This window comes from Dermatophagoides pteronyssinus, unplaced genomic scaffold, assembly GCF_027571235.1.
Source record: "Dermatophagoides pteronyssinus isolate colony J.1.1.1.1 unplaced genomic scaffold, Derpt_VIB-CSIC_2022.12 sq0034, whole genome shotgun sequence".
NCBI classification, from domain to species: Eukaryota; Metazoa; Arthropoda; class Arachnida; order Sarcoptiformes; family Pyroglyphidae; genus Dermatophagoides; species Dermatophagoides pteronyssinus.
In genome coordinates, this window is record NW_027461558.1 from 255,011 (window position 1) to 281,296 (window position 26,286).

Below are 26,286 nucleotides of genomic sequence, written 5' to 3' on the forward strand. Positions count from 1 at the left end.
GGAATTACTATTGACAAATTGTGAGCACCACACAAACAAAACAAAACAAACAATTTTTACCGCGGATTTTTTCGAATTGTTCGATTCGAACATTATTTTTTGTAATTCGATTCTATTTCCACCTTGATTAATCGTTCATGTATATATAGTGTTATTTTTGTGTGTTTATAAATAAACACGTGTGTGTGTGTGAATAGGCATCATTTGAAATTGAAATCAAAATTTTTTTTTCTTTTTATAAAAATGCAAAATTTAATTCTAAAACAAACTGAAACGATTCGTTTATTAGATGAATCAACAATATTCAATAAACAACATGATCAATTTGTTTTTGATGGATCTTACAATGTGGCTTATATTGTTTCGAATTTTTCGATTTATTCATTTCATTTAGACGATAAACAGGTAAATTTCAAGATTTTTCTTCGTCAAAACAAAACATTTGAATTAAAAGTTATAATAATTTATACAGATAATTCATCGTGCTAATTTTCAAAGCTTGCTTCAAAATTATTATGATGATGGGAATAATTATCCAACGATTGTCTATTGTCGATATATCATTGAAGATGAACTTTTATTTATATTATTCACCAATGGCCTTATAATCAACTATGATACTGTCAATGATTTATTGACGAAAAAATCATTGGACAGTATTGATGATACTACGGGTAATATTGATGATGCAAAATTTAGTTACGATCAAGAATTATTGGTTGTGAATACCAGCAAAAATGTAATGTTATTATTCAATAAATTATGGGTTTTGAAAAGTCGATACGATTTAAATGTTGATGAATATGGTGCCAATGAAATGATCAATATTAATTGGGGATCAAAAGAAACACAATTTCATGGACAAGGAATGCGTGATCATCGTCATCGTAATATTGTTGATGAACAACAAACTATTCCGTTAATCGAATTGGATGATCATAAATGTTTTATCGATTGGAAGCATGATGATTATCATTATACAATTAATTTTCTTTCGCCAAAAGGTTTTATAATTCATATTAATCTGGTGTTAATTTTTTGAAAATCTTTTTTCTTTCTCTATTTAGGATATCGTTCATTGAAAATATTCAATCGTGATGGTATACTTCAACATACAAGTGAATCGATACCTGGTTTGCAAAAAGTTATTGCTTGGAAACCATCCGGTTCATTGATAGCATCAGCACAATTGACTGCCAATTCATATGATATAATTTTTTTCGAAAAAAATGGTCTAAAACATGGACAATTTAAATTACCGTGTTTTAAGGTGAATGAATTTCATATTGAAACAATTGCCTGGTCTTATGATTCATCCATATTGTTGGTGGCTGGATTTCGAACAATGTCAACCGAAAATGATAATAATGCGGATGACCGGAAAAACAAAACTCAAGAAATTTTGTTTTTTACTCAAAACAACTATCATTGGTATCTTAAACAGAAAATTCAAATCAAACAGGAACAAAAATTTATTCAGAAAATTTTATGTGATGAAATTGAATATCAACGATTACATATGATATCAACGGATTTTGATTATCATTGTTATAATTATGAATTAGCATCGCAAACAACTGAAACCGGTACTGTATTATTGATCGAAGGTAATCAATTGAATATTTCGGATATGAATTCTACTTGTGTACCACCACCATTATATACATACGCAATTAAATTCACCGAAACCGATATTATCAATCAGATTTGTTATCGTGGACAATTTTTATCAGTTTTTCTTAACGATATGGTCATTATTCTGAAACTGACCGAATCTACAATTGAAAATGTTAATAATTTAAATTATCCAATTGTTTATCAATTTGAAAATATTTCCAATGATTTTCAAATGATTTATCTGCCAGTATTTTATGATAAAATCCAAAATATTGATAAATTTTTACTTCCATTAATCGATAATGAAGGTCGAATATTTGGCTGTATTGATTGTCGAAAAATTGTTTGTTTTGATTATCGACAAAACAGCAACATTATTGATCATCAAATTGAATTTGATTGTCATCATATGTTATCGATATCGGATAGAAAATTATTATTGATTGATTCATTGAATCAATTTTATCAATTCGACAGCAATGGAATTATATTGCCAATAATGACAGAAAATCCCGCAACATATGATGGAAAAATTGTTAATGTTTTGCTGTTCAACAACCATACTGATGATGATGATGAATTGCATTTTTTTATTTTAACAAAAAATTATTCATTATATCATAATGAAATGTTGGTAATGAAATCAAATGTTAATTCAATACTTTTACATAGCGATGGTTATCTACTATTCACTACTATTGATAATAAATTTTATTGTTGGCCAATCAAAGATTTTAATCCAACAAGTTTACAACGAAATTTTCCCGGTCGTAACCTTGAATGTGGAAGTAAATTATTGGCAATTTCCGAATCGAATTCACGTGTTATTGTTGAATTACCACGTGGAAATTTGGAAGCATTTTGCCCGAGGATTCTTCTTCTAGATCTTGTTGATAAACATTTGGATTCAAAAAGATTTGTTAAAGCTTTCGAAATTCTTCGAAAAAATCGTATAAATTTAAATTATATTTGTGATTATAATTTTGAAATGTTTATTGAAAATTGTCGACAATTTATTGAACAGCTTGATGGTGATAATCATATTGATTGGTTATGTTTATTATTATTCGATTTATCACCATCAAATCTTTATCATATTATGACACATCATGAACCAGAAATACGAATTGAAAATAAAATAAACAGAATTTGTGATAAATTTCTTGAAACATTAACCGGGATGGATGAAGTAAAATTTATTAAACCAATTTTATTGTGTCATGTAAAAAAAGATGTACAAGAAATTGATGAAGCTTTGTATCGAATTTATCGATTAAATGATGGAAAATTACAACAGATGGCCATCAAATTCTTGTTGTCAATTGTTGATTTAAAACGATTGATTGAAGAAGCATTAGGAACTTATGATTTTGATTTGTTACTGATGGTTGTTTCGAAATCGAATAAAGATCCAAAAGAATTTCAAATGTTAATCGAAGATTTTCTAACAATCGAAGATGATAATTATAGAAAATATCGTATCGATCTTTATTTACATCGTTATCGAAAATGTTTACAACATTTACAAAAATGTCCAGATAAATTAGATGAAGCATTACAATTAATACAGGATAAAAATTTATTTAAAGATGCAATTGAAATCTATGGTCTGAATCAACAACAACAACAACAAAATGGTTTGGAACAAATATGGAATGTATATGGTGATTATCTTTATAAAAAATGTTATTATGAAGAAGCTGGTATTGTTTATAATCGTGCCAAAAATTATTTACAAGCATTTAAAATGTATGTACAATCGGGTAATTGGAATCAAGCTTGTATTTGTGCACGAAAAACATATCCAAATGATGATGATGATAATTATAAACAATTATTACGATCTTTAAAACAAAATCTATTAATGAATGGAAATTATAATGCAGCAGCTTATATTTGTGATGTTTATCTTGGAAATCCAGATGAAACATTTATTATAATGGTAAAAGGTCATCTTTGGTATGAAGCAATCGAATATCATCATAAACATCAATTAAATGAATCATTAATGGAAAAAGAATTCATTGATGAAATGTTACAATCATTTAATCATATGATTGAAAATCTAAACGATAAAATTCAAATTCTTAATAATCATTTAGAAAGATTAAAAGAATTGCATGAAAATACCAGAAAATTTGAACAAAATTTGAATGAAAAAGATGATAATTTTGATACATATTCTGATACAAGCAGTGTTTGCAGTGATACATCATCATTACAATCATATGATACTGATAAAACAAATCAAACATTAAAAACAAATATTAGTCATGCAAAAAAACAAAAACGTAAAGAACAAAGAAAATATTTACTGAAAAAAGGTTCAACAAATGAAGATTTACAAATAATTTTTGCTATCAAAGAATTAATCAAACAAAGTTCACAACTATTTCAACAAGGACGGTATTTAATTCGAATACTTTATGATCAATATTATTCGAATCAATCAAAACAATTACAACAAATATTGGAAACATTTGAAAATCATATGAATAATTGTATTGAATTTATATGGAAATCAAATAATTTTAATCAAAGATTAGAAAATGGTAAGTAAAATTGATTATTTGAAGAAAACAAAAATAAATGATTTTTGTTCATTATTTTTTTAAAAATAGACGAACAATTACGATCGATAGTTCAGATTCCGGATGATCGGTTAAATTATAAATTGATTTTGAATTGAAAACCAAACAAAAAAACCAAAAAGCGGATTTTCTCGATTTTCATTCATCAAATACATCAATAATGTAACAAGATTATCGATTGTTGATAATCTCATTATATCATTTTTTTTTGAAAATTGTTTTTAGTACAAATGTTGACGAGAGAGAGTTGTTCTTGTCAGATTTTCCTATTTTTTCATTTTTTTTCTGATTCAATCGAATTTCGATTGGATCAACAAATATAAATACATTTATTACGTAAAAAATAAAATTTTTTGTTTTGTTTTTGTTGAATACCAAAAGAAAGAATCGAATCGAATTCTAATATCCAAATTGATTTCATCATCACCCCCCAAATTTCATAATCAAAAAATCCGATCGGAATTGATTATTTGATTTGTAATTCCGTTTTTTTTCGTTTGTTTGTTTGTCTCCAACCATAATTTTAGCAACAATTGGGCCTCACACCACCACCAATCATACACCAGAAAAAAAATCATTAAGGATTATTTCAATAAGTTGTGGGAAAAAAAGTGTCAACAATTCTTAATCTTAATTTGTAGCAAAATATAAATTCATTTGATATTTCTCTCTTTTTCTCTCCCCCACTTTATTCTTCATATTTTTTTTTCTTCGTCGTCGTCATCGTTATGTTTTCGTCATGAGAAAAAGAATCCATAGAAACACAAACATATCAAAATGTTCATTAGAAAATGGTATTTTAATTTTCGCTGATTTTTTTTTGGCTGGCTGTTGTCGTCGATGTTGGTTGGATGTGGATAGAATTTGAATGTTATAATAATTTTGTCATAAACATTCATAAGGATCAAATCGATTCAGGCGGTTCCAAAACAAAAAAAAAAAGTCATCCGTTCGAATTGGAAAATCATTGAATATCGTATATCAAATAATGATGATGATGAACATTATTATTATTATTTTGTTATCGATTACACCTGGATTAGTGGTCACTTGTTCACCTGTTGTATTGACGACAAACAATACTACAATACGTATTGGTTTTCTAAGTTCATTTCGTTATGGTTTAGGTAAAATTATTGCCGGTGCTGTACCATTAGCCATTAAAGATTTGAATAGGTAAATTCAAATTCATTCGATTCTATTTCGACCATTTATGTTTCTGTTTGTGTTTATTTAGTGATGATTCTATTCTTCCTAATCATAATATCGATTTTATTGGTAAGTTTTTTTGCTCGTTTTTTTAAAAAAAAAGAAAATTTTTGAAAAAATCAATTCACAAAAAGCTGCTGAATTCGGTAAACCAAACAGTTATTCCGGTATACGAAAAATGACCGAATTAAAAGATCGTGTTCATGCTTTTATTGGACCGGATGAAAGTTGTGCTTGTGAAGCATTAGTTGCATCGGCTTGGAATAAACCAATCGTTTCATATGTAAGTTTCATTTTTTCGATTGATTTCTTTATACAAAAAAAGTGATGTTTATCTAATAATTTTTCCATCACAAACAAACAAAACAAGAAATGTATCGATCAAAATCTATCGAATAAAACAATTTATCCAACATTTGCTCGTACATTACCGCCAAGTTCAAAAATTTCCAAATCAGTCATATCTTTATTGAAACATTTCAAATGGAATAAAGTATGTAAAATATTTTTCACATTTTTTTTTTTTTTGTTTAATTGCAAAAATACATTATCTTATAACATAGGTCGTATTGATTGTATCGAAAAATCCATCCAATCAACAAGTACAAGAATCACTGATGAAATTAGCCAATGAACAACAAATACAAATACGACAAAAATATTATCTACCTGATCAATATATTAGCCGTCATGAACAAGAAATCGAACAAATCATTGATAATAGTTATCAACAAACAAGAATCTATATTCTACTTACCGATACATTTGTTTTAGTTGATTTTATACGTTTAATGCAACGAAAAAAATTACTTGATACCGGTCTGTATGCAATTGTTTCGGTTGAAGAAGAAGTATTTTATTCAGTAAAAAAAGGTGGCTATCTTAATAAACAATATAAAAATCTACGTAATTTAGATCATTTGGATCTAAGAGGTTTAATGATTATAACACCAAGTCCACCATTAAATATGAATTATTCGGAATTTCAAAAAGATGTTCTTGAATATAATCGTCGTGATCCATTTAGTATACCGTTTCATAAAAAAATTGCCATTCAGGTACCAATTTATGGTGGTCTACTATATGATGCTGTTACAGTTATTGCACAAGCATTTCATAAAGTTATTGAAAATGGACAAAATATTTCCAATGGTATTATTGTTATGGATGCATTGAAAAATCTTAATTATAAAAGTTTGTTGTTAATTTCTATTTTTACTTTTGCCTAAAAATGATAATTAATTTTTTTTCATCCAAAAGGTATACTTGGATTCAATGTACATATGGATGAAAATGGTGATGCTGAAGGCAATTATACATTACTTTGTTTAGATATTGTTAATAAAAGTATCGATATGCAAATTGTTGGTTCATTTCATCAGACTGAAAATGATTTACCGGTTTGTTGTTTAATTAAGTGTTGTTGATTTGATAATTTTATCATGTTTGCTGTTTTATTAATTTGATTAACTAAATAGGTATTAAAATTGAATCGTAAATTAAAATGGTATGGTAATGGACCAATATTATCCGAACCAATTTGTGGTTTTAACAATGAATTCTGTGATAATGTAACAATAATTATCGGTATCATATTGTTTATTATTATTTTTATAACAATCGTTTTCTTTATTTTTAAGTAAGTTTTTTTTTGTTAAATTCTTTGAAAATTGATAATGATTTTTTCTCCGAAATCACTAAATTATCCACAAGACATTATCATTATGAATATAAATTAACAAAAGTATTATGGAAAATCGATATCAAAGATATTTTATTCATACATACCGATTTTGAATATGGATTACAAAATATTCGTAATACAATCAATGTATGTACTGAAGATGATTCGTTGAATTGTCTAATTTTTCTTATCTTCTAGCTACATAGTTTAAAACAAATGGAAGTTGTTTTCAATACAAATAATATTCAAAATAAAAATGAACAATTTGAAAATTCATCCATAGATATTTTCGATAATCAACTTTATGGTATTGCCATTTATAAAGGATCGATTACATTTGTTAAGCGAATATGTAAAAAATCTATTGATCTTACCCGAAATATTCGTAAAGAATTGATACAGGTAATACATAGATCGGTATTGTACTAATCTAAAATTAAATTTTTTCTATAATTCAAGATGCGTGAAATGCGTCATGAAAATATAAATCAATTTATAGGTGCCATTATTGATGCACCAAACATAGCCGTTATGTTTATTTATTGTGCACGAGGAAATCTTGAGGTTTGTATCAATTGTTGTTCAAAGTCAAAATTCTGATTTTTTTTTCGCTTTTGGATGCAGGATGTACTACGTAATAAAGACATTAATCTGGATAACATGTTTGTTGCATCATTAGTTGCCGATCTGATCAAAGTTTGTTATTATTTTTCTGTTTTTGTTTTTGTTTGAAAAAATATCAAAAATCTTCAAATATAGGGAATGATATATCTTCATGATTCAGATATCATATCACATGGTAATCTAAAACCATCCAACTGTTTGATCGATAGTCGATGGGTATTACAAATATCTGATTATGGTTTGCATGAATTTAAATCTACACAGGATCTATTCAAATCAAAAGAAAATCAAGAAAAAGGTAATGTAAACAAGTCACGACAAACATTCACTCATTAATCATAATCAATATTCTGTTTGCAGATATGTTATGGAGAGCACCAGAATTATTGAAAAATTTAAATGCATCACCACGTGGATCACAAAAAGGCGATGTTTATTCGTATGAATGAATTGTGTTTTCTTTTCTATTGATTTGTTTGATTGATCATCTTTTTTTTCTGGTTTCTAGATTTGCATTAATACTATATGAAATAATATTACGAAAAAATCCATATGAAGAGATTAATATGTCAAATAATGAAATTTTACATCGTATTATCAATCCAAAATTGTATGGTGAAGTATTTCGACCACGATTAAAGAAACTAAAATGTTCACAATATATAATTAAATGTGTATGTATTTTTTGTTAAATTTTCCTTATTATTATCAATATTGATGATTTGATGGATTTCTTTTTCCAAGATTGAAGAATGTTGGAAAGAAGAACCTGATGAACGACCGGATTTTCGTTTCATCAATATCCGTTTACGTGAAATGCAAGCTGGATTGTAAGTTATGATTTTCATTTTTTTTCCTGATATGTAAATAATTCATTTCATCCATTTTCAACCGAATAACGAAGAAAACCAAACATATTTGACAATATGATTGCAATGTTGGAAAAATATTCATATAATCTTGAATCATTGGTTCAAGAACGAACTATACAATTGTTGGAAGAGAAAAAGAAAACCGAAAATCTATTATTACGAATGTTACCCAAGTAAATTAATCGATCATCATTGATCATTTGATTTTCATTTCCAATTTTTTTTGGCTTCAGATCGGCAGCTGAACAATTGAAACGCGGTGAAGCAGTTGAAGCCGAATATTTTGATTGTGTTACCATTTATTTCAGTGATATTGTTGGTTTTACTGAACTTTCAGCAATGAGTACACCGATTCAAGTGGTTAATCTATTGAATGATTTGTATACATGTTTCGATTCAATTATTGGTAATTATGATGTTTATAAAGTGGAAACAATTGGTGATGCCTATATGGTTGTAAGTGGTCTGCCGATACGTAATGCTGAAAAACATGCCGGTCAAATAGCATCGATGGCATTACATCTTTTACATGAAATATTCAATTTTGAAATTGCTCATCGTCCAGGTGAATATCTTAAACTTCGTATAGGTATTCATTCAGGTCCATGTGTAGCCGGTGTTGTTGGTCTTAAAATGCCACGTTATTGTTTATTCGGTGAGCTTATTACCTATGAATCAGATTGGATTTATTTCTTTCATTTGATTGATTTGTATTGTAGGTGATACAGTGAATGTTGCATCAAGAATGGAATCCACTGGTGAAGCACACAAAATACATGTTAGCTATTCATGTAAACAAATTCTAGATAAATTAGATGGCTATATTCTTGAAGAACGTGGTCTAATTTCGATCAAAGGAAAAGGACAGATGCGTACCTATTGGCTATTGGATCGAAATATATCAGATGATTCAATATAAGCAAGTTTTTAGTTTTTTTTTGTTTAAATTTTAATTATGATAAATGATGATGTTTATTTTGGTCATTAATAGTTTATATTTTAATTATGAAAAAAATAAATAGTTTATGATTTATTGATTGAATCGATATAATAAACCATCCAAAAAAAGAGATCAATCAATTTATTGATAAGGGTCAATTTTTTTGTTGATTTCGATTTTCATTATTGGTTTCATCATGGGTTATCCCAAAGTAATAAATCAAATGACCAAGCTGCAAGAATACCACCAATATGTGGACCAATAACACCAGCAACTAGCCAATAAAGTGAATGAACGGGTCTAAATTTTTTTTTGTTTTGAATCGTATTGAAGAGAGAATTGTAAAAAGAAAAAATTTAACCAATAATCTCTATTTACCTGAAAGAATCGAAACCATAGCCACTAATTAATAAAAATAATCTTGGTGCTAAATCTCTGGCTGGATTTAATGCTGCACCACATTGCAAACCAAATGCAACGACTACACCACAAATAACCAAACCGAGTATGAATGGATAAAGATAATCCGGCAATTTAGCTCGTTTATTCGTAACTGCCAGTACAGAGAAAACCAATAAAAACGTAGCAACTATTTGATCTACCAATGATGATACAACAGTATTCCATGGTGCTGGAAATGTAGCAAATATACCACCGGTAGCAATTTCAGCCATACGTGTTTGATTATTACCAAACCAATCACCAGCATAAGCAATACGTTGATTATTATCATATGTTTTAATACTTTGATAATATGTTACGAATATAACCATTGATGATAATAATGCACCAAAATATTGTCCGAAAAAATAATGTGGAACTTTTGATAATGGAAATCTACCGCTTATGGCAAATGCTAATGTTACAGCTGGATTTAAATGTCCACCAGAAATGGACATCGAAGCTGATATACCTGCCAAAGCACCAATACCGAATGTAAATGCAATGGAAAAAAGATCGATACCAATTTTTGAATTACGATTCAATAAATAAGTAGCAATCGATCCTTGACCAAACAACTATATAGTTTAAACAAAACAGTTAATTGTTGTTTAGGCTAAACGATAATGCATACAACTTACAATAAGCAAAAATGTTCCAACCATTTCGGCCAACATTTCACGTAAAAATATTGGCATTTTGCTAATCCGTGAATTTGTAAGCGATTTTTTATTAGATTTCTTATTAGAAGAATTCGTTTCATCCGTACGCATCGTCGTTGATAGTTCCATGCTTTTCACACACAGAATGATGATGGACAAATGTTTTCACCAATAAACAATTATATCAGATTTGATAACAATTTCTTTCAGTTTTCTTCTGAATAAATTAGATTTGATTAACAATATCCTGTAATGTAAATTATTTGTTTTTATTTGATTATTAAACAAATTGTTAAACTGAACAATGAATTTGATCTAGGTCAAGGGTCGATTAATAATAATCATAATCATTGAAAAACATTTAAAATAATAAAAAAATGCTGCTGAAGAAGATTGATTAACTTCCTGTTTTGATCAAAATTAATTGACAAAATTTGCTAAAAGATGTTGAATGAAAACACAAACATGAATGAATGAATGAAACAAATGAAACATATGTGAGCTACAACGATCGAATGAACAGAAAAATTAAAACATTGCAAAATTGTTGTTTCGAACAGTTCTAAACTTCGAAACTTCGAACTTTTGTTTCTGCTTCATGACACAGTGGAATACCAATAATAACGGATATGGAGCTCTATATATATCTGGATAAATGAATACAAAAATGAATGATGAAAATGATAAATCAAATAAATAAACCACCACCGGTATTCATCAATCAAATTTCAAAATTACATTTTATTTTTTTTACCAAGAATTAAAAAGCCAAAAAAACAAACATACATTTTCAAATATGATGTTTAAATATATGTGACTTCTAAAATTAAAATTGACAATAATGAGATATAGTAATATTATATAATAATCATATGATTTTTTCTATTGCTTGCTAAAAAATTTCTACGCAGGGAAAAAAGAAATCGAAGTGGAATGAGAGAAAAATTATGGTAGAAATCTTCAACATTATGATGATGATTTCAACATCGTGTTTCATAAAGGCCACTACGACCAATATATCGTACCCATTTGATAACATCATGATCATTATAATTCAATTTTGGTTCAAATACTTTTAGATAACGGACTTTCAAACCGGATGGTGCAAATGGTACCTCAAAATTCATCGAAATCGGTGGCCTATTCCATTTCTTTTTATTATCGGTCAATAATAATTCAATTTCGGCACTAAGCTGAGTTTCTTTCATACCTGCCATTCGTTTGATTCTGAAAAATAATAAATATAATTAATTGACGAAAGTAACCAATCAATAAATACATTACTAACCTCCAGACAATAGCATTTTCGCTTGCTTTATATTTAGCTTTACCTTTCATACAGATCAATTGTACACCTGATGTATTCAATGGAGTGGGAATTTTTACTTCAATTTTCTGTCCAATCAATGATGGTTTGAAATTCGATTTAAGAACCACTTTTACTTCCATTTTAGTACGGCCAACTTCACGAACCAATGGTATGATTCGAAATGGAAACGATATGTCTTTGGTGATACGATAACGCATTAATTCATATTCACCATCCGGCGGTATAAAACTGATTGCATGTTCCGATTCAAATTTTGATAGCTTTACACATTGATGAAATTGACAATCATCAATTGCTATTGATGATTTGGATGAACCACTTGGACGTGCTGCCGAATCATCCAATATGGCCGATTGAGTGGATTTACTTTTATTTTCCATTGTAATCTTATCATTGATACCGAATTTACATTCAGGCATACCAGATAGATAGGATTTCATTATGACTTTTCCGGCTACATGAGCCGATAATACTTGACCTTGTGCTGACATTAATAGATTTACATATTCCAAAACGTCTAAAAATAATTCATTACGTCGATATTTGATTCCTTCACGACGCCAACCAATTTGTCCGGTTACTTGTGATGTAATCTGTGCCTGTTCTTCTTTAGTAGCCGATTTAACGCCCGTTTGCGTGATGAACGTTTTCAATATGCCTGTATCCGTATTTTGAGGATAACCAAAATCCAAAATTTCATCCAACAATTCATAGATGAGAACAAAATTATTCTTTACATTTTCTTCATTTATCTTTCCAAAATAACTTTGCATAACATCGCACATTTTAAGTAAAAATTCAAAAACCATTGCTGCTGTAACATTTTGTTTAGTGACGGCTGCAAGCCATAGATTTCCTCGTTTTACATGAAAAAATGAAGTTCTAGCCAAATTTGTTACCGGTGATCGTACTTGTTGTCGTGCATGGATAACATTCACACGGAATGCATCGACAGCGTTTCGTCTTCATAATTTCGTATTGAAATATTTTCATAAATTTGCTGAATTATTTAATTCATTCATAAAACTTACCCAATATCATCACGATAAACTCGTGAGATAAGAACTTCTCCTTTATGATTATAGATGAAAAGTCCACCGATCATTGTTGCAATAACATTTGCTAAACAATCAATGAATGAATTTTTGATCAAGAATAATCGGAGAAACACCTCTAATCGATTTTTTTCCCCAAAAATATATTATCAATGACCAAATTCAATAGTTTGTCAGGACAACACACACAAAAAAAGTGATGAACAACTGTCAAAATAATAATAAATATATGAGCGATGGACGTATAACTCAATTGGATTCAATTCGATACTATCACGATTGTTATGTTGGTGGATGATTTAACAATTTTTAAAAAATATTTTTTTTCAACAAAAAATTATGGCTACATTTTTTGGTGAAGTTAATGATATTTCATCTAGATCTGCTTGGTGGTCGGATTCAGATTGCGATGATGATGATGAACATGTTCCCGATAAGGAAATTCATCGACAAAAAAATCCTACGAAACTTGGAAAATTTTCGATAAAATATGAAAATGGTTATCGATCCGATTCTGAATTTAAATTCAAACAAATTTATGTAACCAATGTTAAATCTATTCCAAAAAATTTGAAAACAATCCTGACCATATCGATTGACAATGTCGATATCCCAGTTTGTTATTTGTATCTCTTAGATGATGGTAATCATCCACAATCCTGTTGGTTAGCCATCAATCATCGAACATTATTACAACATGAACATTTAACTGTACAACTAGTTGAATATCTTTTCGATGCTGTATTGAACAAATTGATCAATTCAACCAAATCAAAATTATTGATCATATCGAAACAAAAAAATCGTTCCGGTCATGTACAATATCTTAAATCACCAACAACATTGGATAATGATTACATTGCTGATATTGGTAAAAAATGTAGCATCACAAAATTAATGGCACCCGAAACATCTAATGATGAATTTGAATTGGCCATAATGCAACATTGTATCGTTCGACGATTAAATTTTATATTTTTAATTTTACCAATCGAATCAGAAAATGGACAATTTATTCCAAAAATAATTAATGATTCATTGAAACAATTTTATGATTTTTCACAAAATAATCTGATTATTTAATCAAATGATTTATAATTAAAAAAAGAAAAATATATTCTTTATTCATATTTGGTTGGATTCAATCTTGATTTAGCCTGAAATTTCCATCGTGCTTGTCGTTCTTGTTCATCATCCGAATAATCTTGATGTTCAGGTGGTGGTTCATTATTATCTTTCCATGATGCATCACATCCTTTTTGACGAATCAAATGATTAACAAAAACATATTTAGTATATGGTTCGGGAAAACATCCATTATAATAAACGGCCATATTAATGGAAAGATTCATATCACGAATTTCTTTGGATGAATTAAAACGAACAACATAATTTGGTTGTCGTACTGGTCCGATTACATCGAATATTTGTCCTAATATTTGTTGTGAGAAAAAGATTAGATTAATTTAATCTAGCCAAAAGAAAAGAAAACATTACGCACCTAATGGAGATCCATCTTTAAGAAATAAAGTTGAATCAAGATCCAATACATGAACAGTTGTGAATGATTGAACGATGACCAATTGATTAACAAATGAATTTATCGTACCAATTTGTGTTAATTGTTCGACAGGTGAATGAATATTTAAACGTTCAATTTTAGGCAGTTCATCAAATGTTAATTCGCCCTCTGTTTTACAAGCAGTCATTGTTTCGGAATCTGATTCATCATCGACATTTATATCCGATTCATTATCATCAGGAGACCATGGTGAAAGATGATCATCATCAGTTTCATCCGTATCATAATGAAATGGTTGTTCACGATGTGATCGAAATGAATTTACAAATTGATGAAGGTAACGTTTTTCCACTTTGAACAATAATCGATTGATAATTTTTTTGATGATCAATTCGTCCGACGAAATTTGATTCAATTGTTGATTGTCAACCCTATTATCATTATCATCATCATCATCATCGTTCATACAAACATCTGAATCCGATGAATAATCAACAATTGATTGATGGATCATGATGATTTTGGAAAATTTGAAAATGTAAACAAGAGTTAGCAAGCGAGAAAAATAAAACCATGCTTTGATCACGTGATTTCAACAAAAAAAAACTTTATTCGTGAAACGCTCAACATATAAACAAACTTGTATCATCGAAATAACATTTGATTATCAAAATTTGATCCAGAAAAAAATGGATTTACGTGAATTTTTCGACAGTATTTTTAACATGGAAGAAACTATTGATGATTTGGAGAAAAGTTTTATACGTGGTAATTTTATGTTCGGTGATGGTCCACGAACTAATATACGTCCACGTGATTTGATGTTGAAAAATTTCGCATCATCATCATCAACAATTCGACGATCACCAAGAAACGGTGTACATTCATTTGATAATTTCTTTGAAGCACTTAATGATAATCAATTAGGATCATCAAAATCTCAAACAATTATCAAAGAATTTAAATCCGATTCACAGGTAATGTTGTTCATCATCAATTGAAATATATTGATTTTTTTTTCTTCTCACTGGATGTTTAGGGTATGTTTGAAGAAAAAACTGTCATCAAAGATAGTGATGGTAATGAAAAAATTATTACAAAACAATCGGATGGCAGTAAAACTATTGAACGAGAAATACAGAAAAAAGATGATAAAATTGTACAAAATAAGGAAATTGTTTCCGATATTGGAGGTAATTTGTTTTATTGGATGAAATTTTTTTTTAATTTTTACTTTATTTGTTGAACAGATGATATGAGAAAACTTAGCATTTTTCCTCATGACAATAATGATAATGACAAAAATGGTGATGTTTCGAATGCTACAAAAGGACGAAGTTATTGGTCGTATGTATGGCCTTTTTAAATATTTTCGTTATCGTAGTCGTCGTCATCATTCGATGGTTGGCCATCCTGTTGATCATCTGGTTCAGAATCTTTTTCGTCTTTTTGTTGTTCAAATTGTTCGCTTGTTTTCATTCGTTTTTCAATATCTTTAGCAATATTAAATACACCGCTTGTTTGTGCACCACAAACAAAACATTTTGTCGATTTTTTATAATGATCCAATGCACATTGTTGACAAAAATAATGTTTACATTTTGTTGCCACTGGATTAACAAAACGATTACGACATATAAAACATGCGAAAGGTAAATCATCATCATCATCGATTTTATATTTATCCGGATCATCGTCATTATCATCATCTTCGTTACCATGTTTATGTTTTTGACCTTTTGTTGATGTTTCAAGTTCTAACTGCCAACCAGCTTTATAATCCGAACGATCATGCAAAAATTTACATGAATCACCAAAACCACAAAATCCTGTTTCTTTATAATCTTTACAGATATCTGGTTGATAATCCCAACGAACAGTTGAACGAATATTATCCGGTGCACGCATTGGACCTTTTCGAACATGTCCCGATGATGCATTACCGAATGGCGTATCTTTTTTCTGTTTATATTGTTGATAGTTATTAGCACCACGATAGATTTGTTCATCATTGCTAGGATCCATCGTTTCTTCCTGTATCTTACGCGATCGTTCAAATATACTTTGTGCATCTTTATCACGTTCAGTTTCGGTTTCCAATGTCATTGTTGCACCCATATCGGATGGACCATCACGTTCACCAGATTTACTTGATGCATAACTTACATGTATTGCATCATTATCATCATCATCATCGTCACTATCTTCATGAGAAATTTTTTTGTTCTTATTTTTCAAAGATTTCCTAAACGAACATGTTGATTGAATCATTGGATTTGGTTTTCGTTTTTTTCGATCACTAATAATGACACTTGATTCTTCATCACTGTCCGAATCGCTTGAATTACTGCTCGAAGTTTTTGTCAGTCTTGTACGAACACTGTAAACGAATATGAATATTAAACATTGATTAATTGCTAATTAAAACAATTGATATTTACCTTCGATTTGTAGTTCGTTTAAGAAAAAATTTACAATTATCATCGGACATTTTTGTTTTTTTTGAAAAAAACGGGCATGAAATTATCAACAAATGACAACATTGAAAAGTGCTGCCATCTATGGCACAAAATGTATTTGATTTTTTTTTTAAATTTTTTATTATGAACGAGAGATGTGTATTATATATGATCAAACATAACATTCAGGCTGATAATGGATAGTGAAAAAACTCAAAATGTGTTTATCAACAACAGAACAAACAACAATGCAAGAAAAGAATGGATAAATATTAATTAAATTAATTAGGCTGTGTTCCACCACCACCACCTGGATTGGCTGTTTGTGATGATAGATATAGATGACTTCGATCATGGTAAGCAGATTCTTGTGATAAAAGTCCATCCAATTGAGATCTATCTTCAAAGCTATATGGATCCTGTATTGTGATTGAATACCAAAAAAGAAAAAATGTCAATAAATTTTCAAATTAAAAGAAAAAAAATCACACATTACCTGTGATAGATCTGTTTGTGAAAGAAGATGTTGTGAATATCCTTGCATCGAATAAAGACCAGCACCTGGATGTTGTTGTTGTTGACTATTCGATGAAGATAATTGACCAAATGTACCAGGTTGTGTAAGCAAATTTTGTGATAAATTCTGACTATCCTGACTACTTCGACTAACCGTACCACTATTACGATTATATCTTTTATTTTGTTGTTGTTTACCATTATTCGATCTTTGGTTATGAGCCATCTGTTGATGTTGTTGTTGATTTTGTCCATAATAATTTTGTGGCATCGTTATGAAAAGACCAATCGGTACTGGAAAATTTGATATGGCAGCCAAATTAGTTTGTGCACGATCATTAGCAATATAGGATAATTGATCATGTTGATTAGATCGATAATGATGATGATGTGATGGTGGTGGTTGTGGATGATGAACATTATGATGACTATATGGTTGTGAATTTGTTTGACTTGATGAATAATTTGAATATTCATCACGATCATTATTATTGTTCGGATTTCCGATCGGATTCGATAATAATCCATGTCCAAAACGATTATTCATTGCAAATGGTAATGTTGGCATTTGAAATTGATTATTATTACTGCTGTTAGTGTTCATCATAGGTTGTGCAACCGAATTAAATGGTGAAAGTCCATTCGTAATCGGATTAATCATTTTACGTGGTTTAGAAAATTGTATCAAACTTTCTTTTAGATTATTCAATGGTCCTTCAACCAATACACGTTGTTCTTTATAAAATGACAGTAAATGATTCCAAATTGGTTGTTTGGATAAAACTTTTGGATTACCAACAATAATGATTCCATATTTTGCACGAGTTAATGCTACATTCAATCGTCGTGGATCATTCAAAAATCCAATACCTTGATGTTCATTCGAACGAACACAGGAAAATACGATAATATCTTTTTCTCGTCCTTGAAATGCATCAACACTGGCCACTTCAATTTCCTGATATAATTTCGTATGAAATGATCCATTATGTTGCATATATTGTACCAAAAATGAACGTTGTCCTTCATACGGTGTAATCACACCCAATTGTTCGGGTTTCAATCCGGATTTCAAAAATCTTGTAATAATTTTTTCAACATAAGCAGCTTCTGTACGATTCAAATACGATGTACCAGAACCAGCAATTTCTTCTTGTCCTTGACAACAATAAAAAAACATTGGTCGATCTGGTATTGGCCATGGAAAATCATTTCCTTTCAATTGCCTTTCGGATCCATGAACACCATTTTGTAATGATCCTTCATAGAATAAATTCGATGGAAATTCACTTAACGATGGATGCATACGATATTGAACTTCCAAACGAATAGGACGTATACCAAGTACAACTAAACGTTCGAATAGTGATCGAGAAAGACCAGCTTTAGCTGCTTTTTTACACATAACCACTGGACCAAGTTGACAATGATCACCAACAAGTACTAATTGTCGTACGCCAAGAACTACTGGTACCATACATTCAGGTTCAGTTGCTTGCATCGATTCATCAATAAGCATCGAATGAAATTTAAATCGACATAATCGTGGATCACCAGCACCAACACATGTACAACAAATAACATCAGCCGATTCTAATAATTCACGTTCACATTGTCGTTTCAATATTCGATAACGTTTTTCATCGGATGATGACAGCTCTCCGGTTTCATCTTTTAATTGTTGTAATTTACGAAATTCTGAATGTCCAACCATTTCACGAATTTGATTATGTAATGCAAGAAATGATACAGGTGAACTAATTGCTTCACGACTTTTTGCACATATCCGCACTACTTTCAATCCGGTCAGATGAATTTTTTCCGTTAATTGATCGACAGCAATATTACTTGGTGCACAAACCAAAACAGGTGTTGAACCTGATCGTACAAAATGATAAACAATCGATGCCGATGTAACTGTTTTACCAGTACCCGGTGGTCCTTGAATCAGGGTTAAACTTTTCGATGCTGATTGTTTAACAGCAAACATTTGTGATTTATTAAGTTCAGGCAAATTCGGTGGTATATTCAATTTGATATTAGATGATTTAGACATTTGTTTATCCTCCAAATTATGGCCAAGTAATTTATGATAGATACTACTATTAACCGATGTATCATCAATGGTAAATCGACGTAAAGCAGCTTGCATTCTAAAATTGAAAATGAAAATCAATAATGATTATCATTAGAAAAAAAATTAAACTTTTACCTATCAAAACTAGTAGATTTCCAAACAAAATCAACAGCAAAATTTGAATTACAATTAGTCGGTACATTATGATTTGTTTTCAATTCGATTGCAACTTCATCACTATAATTATCGGGGATTTTTGTTACATGACCAATGCCGGACCATGGCTTGGATGGATCACCAACATAACGAAGTTTAAGTTCATCACCATGCATCAAACGCATATCAGTATCAGATTTAGCAATACGAAAATAGGCAATAATTTTCATATTCAAACCAACATCCCATCTTACTTCAATATTATCTTGTGTTTGCGATTCTTTCAATTTTTTATCATAATCGGCTTCCAATTTGACCAATGGTGAAAATATACCTTGATATTGATATGCATCTTCATAACTGACCAATACTTGTTGTGGTTCTTCATCGACACCAGGTTTTTCTAGATCCAAAAATGTTGCCTCTGAACTACCTTCCTTCCAAAGTTCTTCCAATTTATTAATCTGTTGAGCGGTAATTTGTCTAGCACGAAGTTGTTCTTCATCCGACGGAACTTTTACTAACCATGAAAGAAACATTCGTTCTGAAATCAATGGTTTCCATTGATCAGGATCCCAATTCATATCTTTAAGGCTGGATTGTGCTGCACATGGTTGTCGACAAAGCAATACAACAACCGAATCAGCTTTAGCTGGTATAAATCCCAATACAAACACATTACGACAACCACAGCTATAACATTCAAGCACTGTATCACCAAGTGTACCATCTTTATGTAGACTAACTTCTTTATGTTTCGATCGAACTAAATGATTAATAATATGACTGCCCGATGTATTACCACGACCATTACAGAACCATTTTTTACAAATATTACATTGTACAACAGTATTCGGATCATGTATACCACAATATTTACAAGCATGTCCAGGTAATTCTTTATTATAATCACCACCACCACTACCACCGATAATATTATCATCATCTTCATCTTCGAAATTTAATTCACTGAAATTCTGTGTTATACCAGTTATATCCGATGTAATTGGATCAGCTACACTATTGTTTGATGATGAGCCACCTGCTACATCTTGACCAAACTTTTAAATTCAAAAAACACATATTATTAAAAAGTAAAATTTCAACATTTTTTTCCTTCTACTTACAACATCATGATGATTATATGATAAAGGTTGTTGTGAATTTGATAATCGTTGTGAATATTCACCATAATCAAAATTACTACATTGAGTATTCAACAACATTAGATCATCATTGTCTCGTTCATCAAGAAATTGAGACATTTTTCTTCTCTTCTTCTTACAAATCAAATCGAATTTTAAAAAAAAAATTTTGGCCGAAAATTAATGCTGACCAGCATGTAATAACTCATCATCAACAATAGAATATAAAGACGGCGTCATCTGGTGGCCGTTAACAAATAATAATTTCTCGAACTCTTTTCTGAAAAAAAAATGAAACTTCAAAATTCAAAATTTTTTTTTATTTATTTCAAACTTATGAAAAAAAAAGATACAAATATTCAAATTTATATTGGATTTTGGATGAAAAAAAGCTAATGTTCACTCTTCTTCTTCTTCTTCGGCAGCTGTACCACCTTGAGCTTTTTTCATGTTCTTCCTCTTGACACGACCTGGTCGTCCACCACCGTATGGTGAACTTAATGAAAAATTAATGTGCTTTTCCGAATCTAAACGCACAATAAATGATGGTATGTTGACCATTTGTTTACGAACACGTATATGTCGTTGACGGATCAAAACTCGTGCATGATGGATACTTTTAGCCAATGCATGTTTCAAAACTTGTGTTTGTAATCGTCGTTCAAGAAAATCTTCAATACGCAAACCAAGAACATAATCGAGTTTCATTTCAGTTTCTTGTAGTACACCGATACGAACCAATCGTCGAAGCAATGCATTACCTTCGAACAAACGTTTTGAATCTTTTTCATCCAACGTCAACAATTCACGAGCAGCTTTACGAATTTTGGCCAATGTATATTTTACACGCCATACTTCACGTTTATTACGTAGACCATATTTACCGATCAATTTCATTTCTTGATCAAGACGTTCTTTTTCGAATGGACGACGTGGAGTAACGTACGTCTTCGAATAGACGATTGGTACACGAGGCATTGTTGTTTAATTTTTTCGTTCAACCTTCAAGAACAAAACATAAAAATAATTGTTAATCAAAGCTTGATCCAATATCAATATAAAAGATTTAGGCTAAACCAAAATCGATTCAGACTGATTGATTGATTTTAGTTTTTCTTGGCCAGAACTGAAAAAAAGAAGTATTCCAATTATAATGGAAACCTTCCAAACAAGATGAACAATGGCCATTTCGAATGATTTTCAAGAAAAATCAATCGAATTTCAAATTTAAATTGAAAAAATCGGAAAAAAACTTACCCAAAATCGGAAAATTGTGGCAAACACACACACACAGACAAGCTAAACACGAACACGAGGCTTGACGGAAAAAGGAAAGCAGTAACATTCAAGCGTGGCCACGTCTGTATGAGCGAGTAACGAGAAAAGTTTCTGGCAAGATTTTAAGGAAAACTTTTCGAGAAATTTTGAATTCTTTCAGAAAAAAATGATTTTTTTCAAATTTTTTTTATTTTCATTTTATATTAAATTCACAATTACAAATCTTAAATGAAAGTATTTTTTTTTGAAAAAATTTTTATTTTTTTAATGTTGGAAAAAAATTTGATTAATTAAGCTGACGATACTGAAGCTTTAGGGCCAGATGATGCTGATGATCTTCGACGACGTGCTTCATCTTTTGCCTGTTTAGCTTCTTTTTGTCGTTCGGCTAATAACCGTGCATATTCATTTGCTTGTTCTTTACGTTTTTCCGAACGGCGACGTTTCAATGCCATACGTCTTCGTTTACGTTGCAATAATTGTGGCGTAATCAAACGTTGAATTTTCGGTGCTTTTGTTCGTTGAGGTTTGCCTTCTTTTTGTGGCAACGGTCGTCGAACAACATATTGTCGAACATCATCATCTTTGGATAGATTGAATAATTTGCGAATTTTGCTGGCACGTTTCGGTCCAAGACGACGTGGTATGGTTACATTGGTCAAACCTTCAATTTCTTGAGCACCTGCAAATATATTCGAAAATTACATCACTGTAATATTAAAAACTAAATGAATACCTTTTTTGACAATAACCAACGACAATACACTCAAATTCGAATCAACAATACAACCACGAACGGATTTACGTTTACGTTCGCCGGTACGACGTGGTCGATAGCATGAATGACCAGCCGATAACAATAAACGCACACGACCATTGGTAAGAATACCTTGTTTCATTGGGAAACCTTGTTTATCATTACCACCAGTAATTCGAAAAACATAACCTTTCCATTCATCACCTAATGATTCGGCACCAACTTCTTGACCAATACGTTTATCGTAGAAAACACGAAGTTTATGATCATCATCGATTTCGATGAGCTTTTGAGCGCTCGTTTGTGGATCAGCAATATTAAGCTATACATTAACAGAACGGAAATTTATAAAATTGGAATTATTCTGGATCAAAAAATCGAATCAAATGAACAAAAAAATGTCAAAACAAACCTTCATATTTGATGTATGAAATGAATGAAACCACTGAGTAAAAGGAAAGGAATAGGAAATGCAGCAAACAAAACACACCACACACACACACAAGCAGACACGTGAATTTGCTCGTAAATTTAATTTGCGCATGTGTCGGCTATTCTTACCTTGTTCAACCGAACAAGTCAATAAAGTTACTCAGTTCAAATATGATCAAATAGATGGCGTTTTTTATGGAAATTTTTTTTTATTTCAATCAATTTCATCCAAATCATCAAATTTAGGATTATTATTTGGATATTTTTTCAAACGTAAATTAATTTTTTCCTTCATATAACTTATAGATGAATGATATTTAGATTTTTGTACAATATGATCATTTTGTTTCCATTGACTCCAAACATTTGTATCCAATTCAATCGTTGTATTTTTTAACATTTGTCGAAATTGTCGATTTACTTCGGCAATCGATTGACGAATTTTCAGGGGGATCGATTGATTATTTCGATCTGCATCCACTGTTTGTTCACGATAATAATTGAGCATAATTTCAATACGTTCAATGTCCATGATCGTTAATTTTAAATTATGTTTATCCATATAGGATAAAAGAAATTGAACATAGTGAAGATCTTTATGTCCACAAGCTAAATTTATTAATGTTCCCATAACATTATTGTTTGGTCGAATTGAACATTGTTTCATTTCATCAAGAAATTTTCGGGCATCATTCATTTTTGTACAGGCAAATGCTAATGCACCAAATGTCATTATATCAGGTCGTAGTTGTTCACGTTGCATTTCTCGTATCATTTGTTCACATTTTTCACGATTTTTATTTTTTGCATAAATTTTTATGAAAACATTGTACAAACAAACATCGGATCTTTGATTGTATCGATCAAGTGCTTTTTGTATCAATTCAAAACATTCATGATGATCGGCAAGTAATTCAGCCATCAATGTAAATGTTTTAAGATTTGGTTCAACACGATAATGTTGCATTAGTTGAAGAAAACCATCGATACCACCGAATAATAAAAATCTATTCGTAACCGAATCAAGTGATTGAAAATCGATCGAAACAATATCCGATTGATTATTAATCAATAGGTTGGGTAAATTGTTGGGAATTTCCGATTGTTTCATTGGTAATTTATTAGTTGATTGCGGTACCAAACTTTTAGTATTTGCAGAATTATCAACAAGTTGTTTGACTTTAGTTTCTGATTCAAATCTACAATCACGTATTGATCGAAGAAATAGATTAAACGGAGCAACGTTTAGCGAAATTTTCGGCTGATTATGAAGAATTTTTCGCATAAGTTCAGTAGCAATATAGAGGCCATTTTTCGGTTGTTGAATTGCACCCATCAATAACATACAATATGTATCTTGATTTGGTTCGATTCGATGACGTTTCATTTGTGCTATAGTCGAATCAATATTCGGTTGATCATCGAATAATGCAAATACTTTAATCATAACATTATAATGTGTTTGATTATAATGAAAACCATTTGAATCCAATTCATCGCGAAGTTTAATGGCCAGATTTAGACCATAATTCTGATCATCACCAGTGGAAGAATCCATTGGACAATTAGCACATGCATTAAATAATGCTGTAATCATTGCACGTGTTGGTTGATAATCATATCGTTTCATTTCATCAAACAATTCGAATGCTTTACGTGTATAACCAGCCTGTGCACAGGCATTGATTAACATTGTATAAATATTACGATTAGGTTTATAACGATCATCATAAACCATTTGACGATATATTTCAAGTAATCGACCAAGATTACGTGGTCTTCTCCTATACACTTCTTCAATCATACGTTCATAACCAGGTAATGATATTTTTATACCGCGTTTAATTTCCAAACGATCATAACCATCTTGATCTTCGGCTAACCGTTCGGATTTCAACGGTTTTGATTTTTTAATTTTGTTCGTCGTTGTAGTCGTTGATTGTTGAAATTTTTCCACTAAATCACCAAATTTATCCGGTTCAAGTTGAGAAAAATCAATCACTTTTGGCGATGATGAACATAGTTGCCGTTGTAGCGAATATTTTGATACATTTTGTTCATTGATTCGTAATCGTGAAAAAATACGACCAAACCAAATGGATCTTTGTATGGCCAAAGAATTCATTGATTCAGCGATCCAGAAAAGAAATTTCAAAAAAAAGAAAGAAAGAATCACATGTGATGATAATTGAAGAGCTAAACATGCTAACTAGATGGCAGCATCTGGTTCAAATATAAATCTTGTGGACATATTCGATGTTTCAAAGTAAAAAAAAAATCATCAATTTTGTTTTTGTTTTGTTTCAATATTATTGTGAATGTTGCCATGTCAATGAACAATAATGTACCTTTTAAGCATTTCACATTTCAAGGATTTCTTTTTCTCTCGCAAAATTCAGTTTAGTTCTTAATTTATGATGATGATTCTGTTTTCAAATCAATCGATAAAAACGAAACAAAACAATCAATGATAAACGGAGGTAATGACAATAATGGTTGGTGATTTATTATTCGTTTTCGTTTTTTCGTAAAACCCAGAAAAAAATTGTTTATGTTTTCAATGTTTAAAAGTTCTTTGACACTTGGATCAAATTTTATCGAAGAAAACAAAAAAAAAATTTTAATTGCGAAATTTTAATAACGTCATTTATGAATTTTGTCATTTCAATCATCACTTTCAATCATATATACTTCTACCATTATTTACGTTTTCACTTTCTTTCGCACCACTACCACTGACAATCAACCCACCATGCATCCAAAACAGAAAAACAAAAACAAAAACAAAAATATCAAGTCACGCGATCCATTTTTTGCTTGTCCGAAAAATTTGAGATACCAAAAAAATCTATAGCGCCAATGTCGTCGATTTATAATCAAAAAAATTCTTATCAATTTTTATATGGTGATGATGAATTT

At 30.2% G+C, this 26,286-nt stretch overlaps 12 protein-coding genes across 13 annotated transcripts; 4 read left to right on the top strand and 8 right to left on the bottom strand.

Moving 5' to 3' along the window:
• Positions 1-71: 71 nt before the first annotated feature.
• Positions 72-4,580, top strand: Elp1 (elongator complex protein 1). Its single transcript, XM_075823698.1, has 4 exons — positions 72-405; positions 473-1,004; positions 1,068-4,169; positions 4,239-4,580. The coding sequence occupies exons 1-4, from the start codon at positions 244-246 to the stop codon at positions 4,304-4,306; spliced, it is 3,864 nt and encodes a 1,287-aa protein (XP_075679813.1). The 5' UTR covers positions 72-243; the 3' UTR covers positions 4,307-4,580.
• A 455-nt stretch (positions 4,581-5,035) lies between these two features.
• LOC113789974 (guanylate cyclase 32E-like) lies at positions 5,036-9,630 on the top strand. 2 transcript variants are annotated; one of them, XM_027339578.2, is made up of 18 exons: positions 5,036-5,384; positions 5,446-5,486; positions 5,552-5,700; positions 5,788-5,910; positions 5,981-6,611; positions 6,678-6,817; positions 6,896-7,056; positions 7,131-7,248; positions 7,300-7,503; positions 7,561-7,665; positions 7,726-7,797; positions 7,861-8,023; positions 8,086-8,164; positions 8,234-8,399; positions 8,470-8,555; positions 8,630-8,770; positions 8,831-9,252; positions 9,317-9,630. In XM_027339578.2, the coding sequence occupies exons 1-18, from the start codon at positions 5,197-5,199 to the stop codon at positions 9,514-9,516; spliced, it is 3,189 nt and encodes a 1,062-aa protein (XP_027195379.2). In that variant the 5' UTR covers positions 5,036-5,196; the 3' UTR covers positions 9,517-9,630. The 2 variants fall into 2 exon arrangements, with proteins under 2 accessions (XP_027195379.2, XP_075679816.1); XM_075823701.1 differs by lacking the exon at positions 5,446-5,486 and having other exon boundaries at positions 5,037-5,384; positions 5,577-5,700.
• Positions 9,522-10,769, bottom strand: LOC113789979 (uncharacterized). The gene is given in 4 exon segments (XM_027339582.2): positions 9,522-9,736; positions 9,738-9,837; positions 9,916-10,556; positions 10,620-10,769. Coding segments are annotated over 4 exon segments (936 nt in total). The 3' UTR covers positions 9,522-9,691.
• A 584-nt stretch (positions 10,770-11,353) lies between these two features.
• AP-2mu (adaptor protein complex 2, mu subunit) lies at positions 11,354-13,235 on the bottom strand. The gene is made up of 3 exons (XM_027339580.2): positions 13,002-13,235; positions 11,929-12,933; positions 11,354-11,867 (listed from the first exon to the last, which is right to left on the bottom strand). The coding sequence occupies exons 1-3, from the start codon at positions 13,073-13,075 to the stop codon at positions 11,621-11,623; spliced, it is 1,326 nt and encodes a 441-aa protein (XP_027195381.1). The 5' UTR covers positions 13,076-13,235; the 3' UTR covers positions 11,354-11,620.
• A 120-nt stretch (positions 13,236-13,355) lies between these two features.
• Positions 13,356-15,061, bottom strand: LOC113789980 (H/ACA ribonucleoprotein complex non-core subunit NAF1). The gene is made up of 2 exons (XM_027339584.2): positions 14,527-15,061; positions 13,356-14,457 (listed from the first exon to the last, which is right to left on the bottom strand). The coding sequence occupies exons 1-2, from the start codon at positions 15,059-15,061 to the stop codon at positions 14,147-14,149; spliced, it is 846 nt and encodes a 281-aa protein (XP_027195385.2). The 3' UTR covers positions 13,356-14,146.
• On the top strand, positions 13,365-14,155 carry LOC113789984 (uncharacterized). The gene has a single exon (XM_027339588.2). It carries the CDS (start codon positions 13,365-13,367, stop codon positions 14,106-14,108), a length of 744 nt encoding a protein of 247 aa, XP_027195389.2. The 3' UTR covers positions 14,109-14,155.
• Positions 15,062-15,219: 158 nt separating the features above from the next.
• On the top strand, positions 15,220-16,321 carry LOC113789982 (uncharacterized). The gene is made up of 3 exons (XM_027339586.2): positions 15,220-15,524; positions 15,587-15,740; positions 15,798-16,321. Exons 1-3 carry the CDS (start codon positions 15,237-15,239, stop codon positions 15,911-15,913), a joined length of 558 nt encoding a protein of 185 aa, XP_027195387.2. The 5' UTR covers positions 15,220-15,236; the 3' UTR covers positions 15,914-16,321.
• On the bottom strand, positions 15,723-17,191 carry mdlc (RING finger protein mdlc). The gene is made up of 2 exons (XM_027339581.2): positions 16,989-17,191; positions 15,723-16,927 (listed from the first exon to the last, which is right to left on the bottom strand). The coding sequence occupies exons 1-2, from the start codon at positions 17,189-17,191 to the stop codon at positions 15,910-15,912; spliced, it is 1,221 nt and encodes a 406-aa protein (XP_027195382.2). The 3' UTR covers positions 15,723-15,909.
• Upf1 (Upf1 RNA helicase) lies at positions 17,124-21,118 on the bottom strand. The gene is made up of 4 exons (XM_027339577.2): positions 20,883-21,118; positions 19,735-20,816; positions 17,503-19,675; positions 17,124-17,425 (listed from the first exon to the last, which is right to left on the bottom strand). Exons 1-4 carry the CDS (start codon positions 21,018-21,020, stop codon positions 17,288-17,290), a joined length of 3,531 nt encoding a protein of 1,176 aa, XP_027195378.2. The 5' UTR covers positions 21,021-21,118; the 3' UTR covers positions 17,124-17,287.
• An 80-nt stretch (positions 21,119-21,198) lies between these two features.
• On the bottom strand, positions 21,199-22,313 carry RpS9 (ribosomal protein S9). Its single transcript, XM_027339585.2, has 2 exons — positions 22,158-22,313; positions 21,199-21,902 (listed from the first exon to the last, which is right to left on the bottom strand). The coding sequence occupies exon 2, from the start codon at positions 21,876-21,878 to the stop codon at positions 21,300-21,302; it is 579 nt and encodes a 192-aa protein (XP_027195386.1). The 5' UTR covers positions 21,879-21,902; positions 22,158-22,313; the 3' UTR covers positions 21,199-21,299.
• Positions 22,314-22,468: 155 nt separating this feature from the next.
• Positions 22,469-23,353, bottom strand: RpS6 (ribosomal protein S6). The gene is made up of 3 exons (XM_075823681.1): positions 23,348-23,353; positions 22,915-23,257; positions 22,469-22,860 (listed from the first exon to the last, which is right to left on the bottom strand). Exons 1-3 carry the CDS (start codon positions 23,351-23,353, stop codon positions 22,469-22,471), a joined length of 741 nt encoding a protein of 246 aa, XP_075679796.1.
• LOC142645975 (pentatricopeptide repeat-containing protein 1, mitochondrial) lies at positions 23,118-26,267 on the bottom strand. Its single transcript, XM_075823710.1, has 2 exons — positions 23,348-26,267; positions 23,118-23,257 (listed from the first exon to the last, which is right to left on the bottom strand). The coding sequence occupies exon 1, from the start codon at positions 25,490-25,492 to the stop codon at positions 23,582-23,584; it is 1,911 nt and encodes a 636-aa protein (XP_075679825.1). The 5' UTR covers positions 25,493-26,267; the 3' UTR covers positions 23,118-23,257; positions 23,348-23,581.
• Between the last annotated feature and the right edge of the window lie 19 nt (positions 26,268-26,286).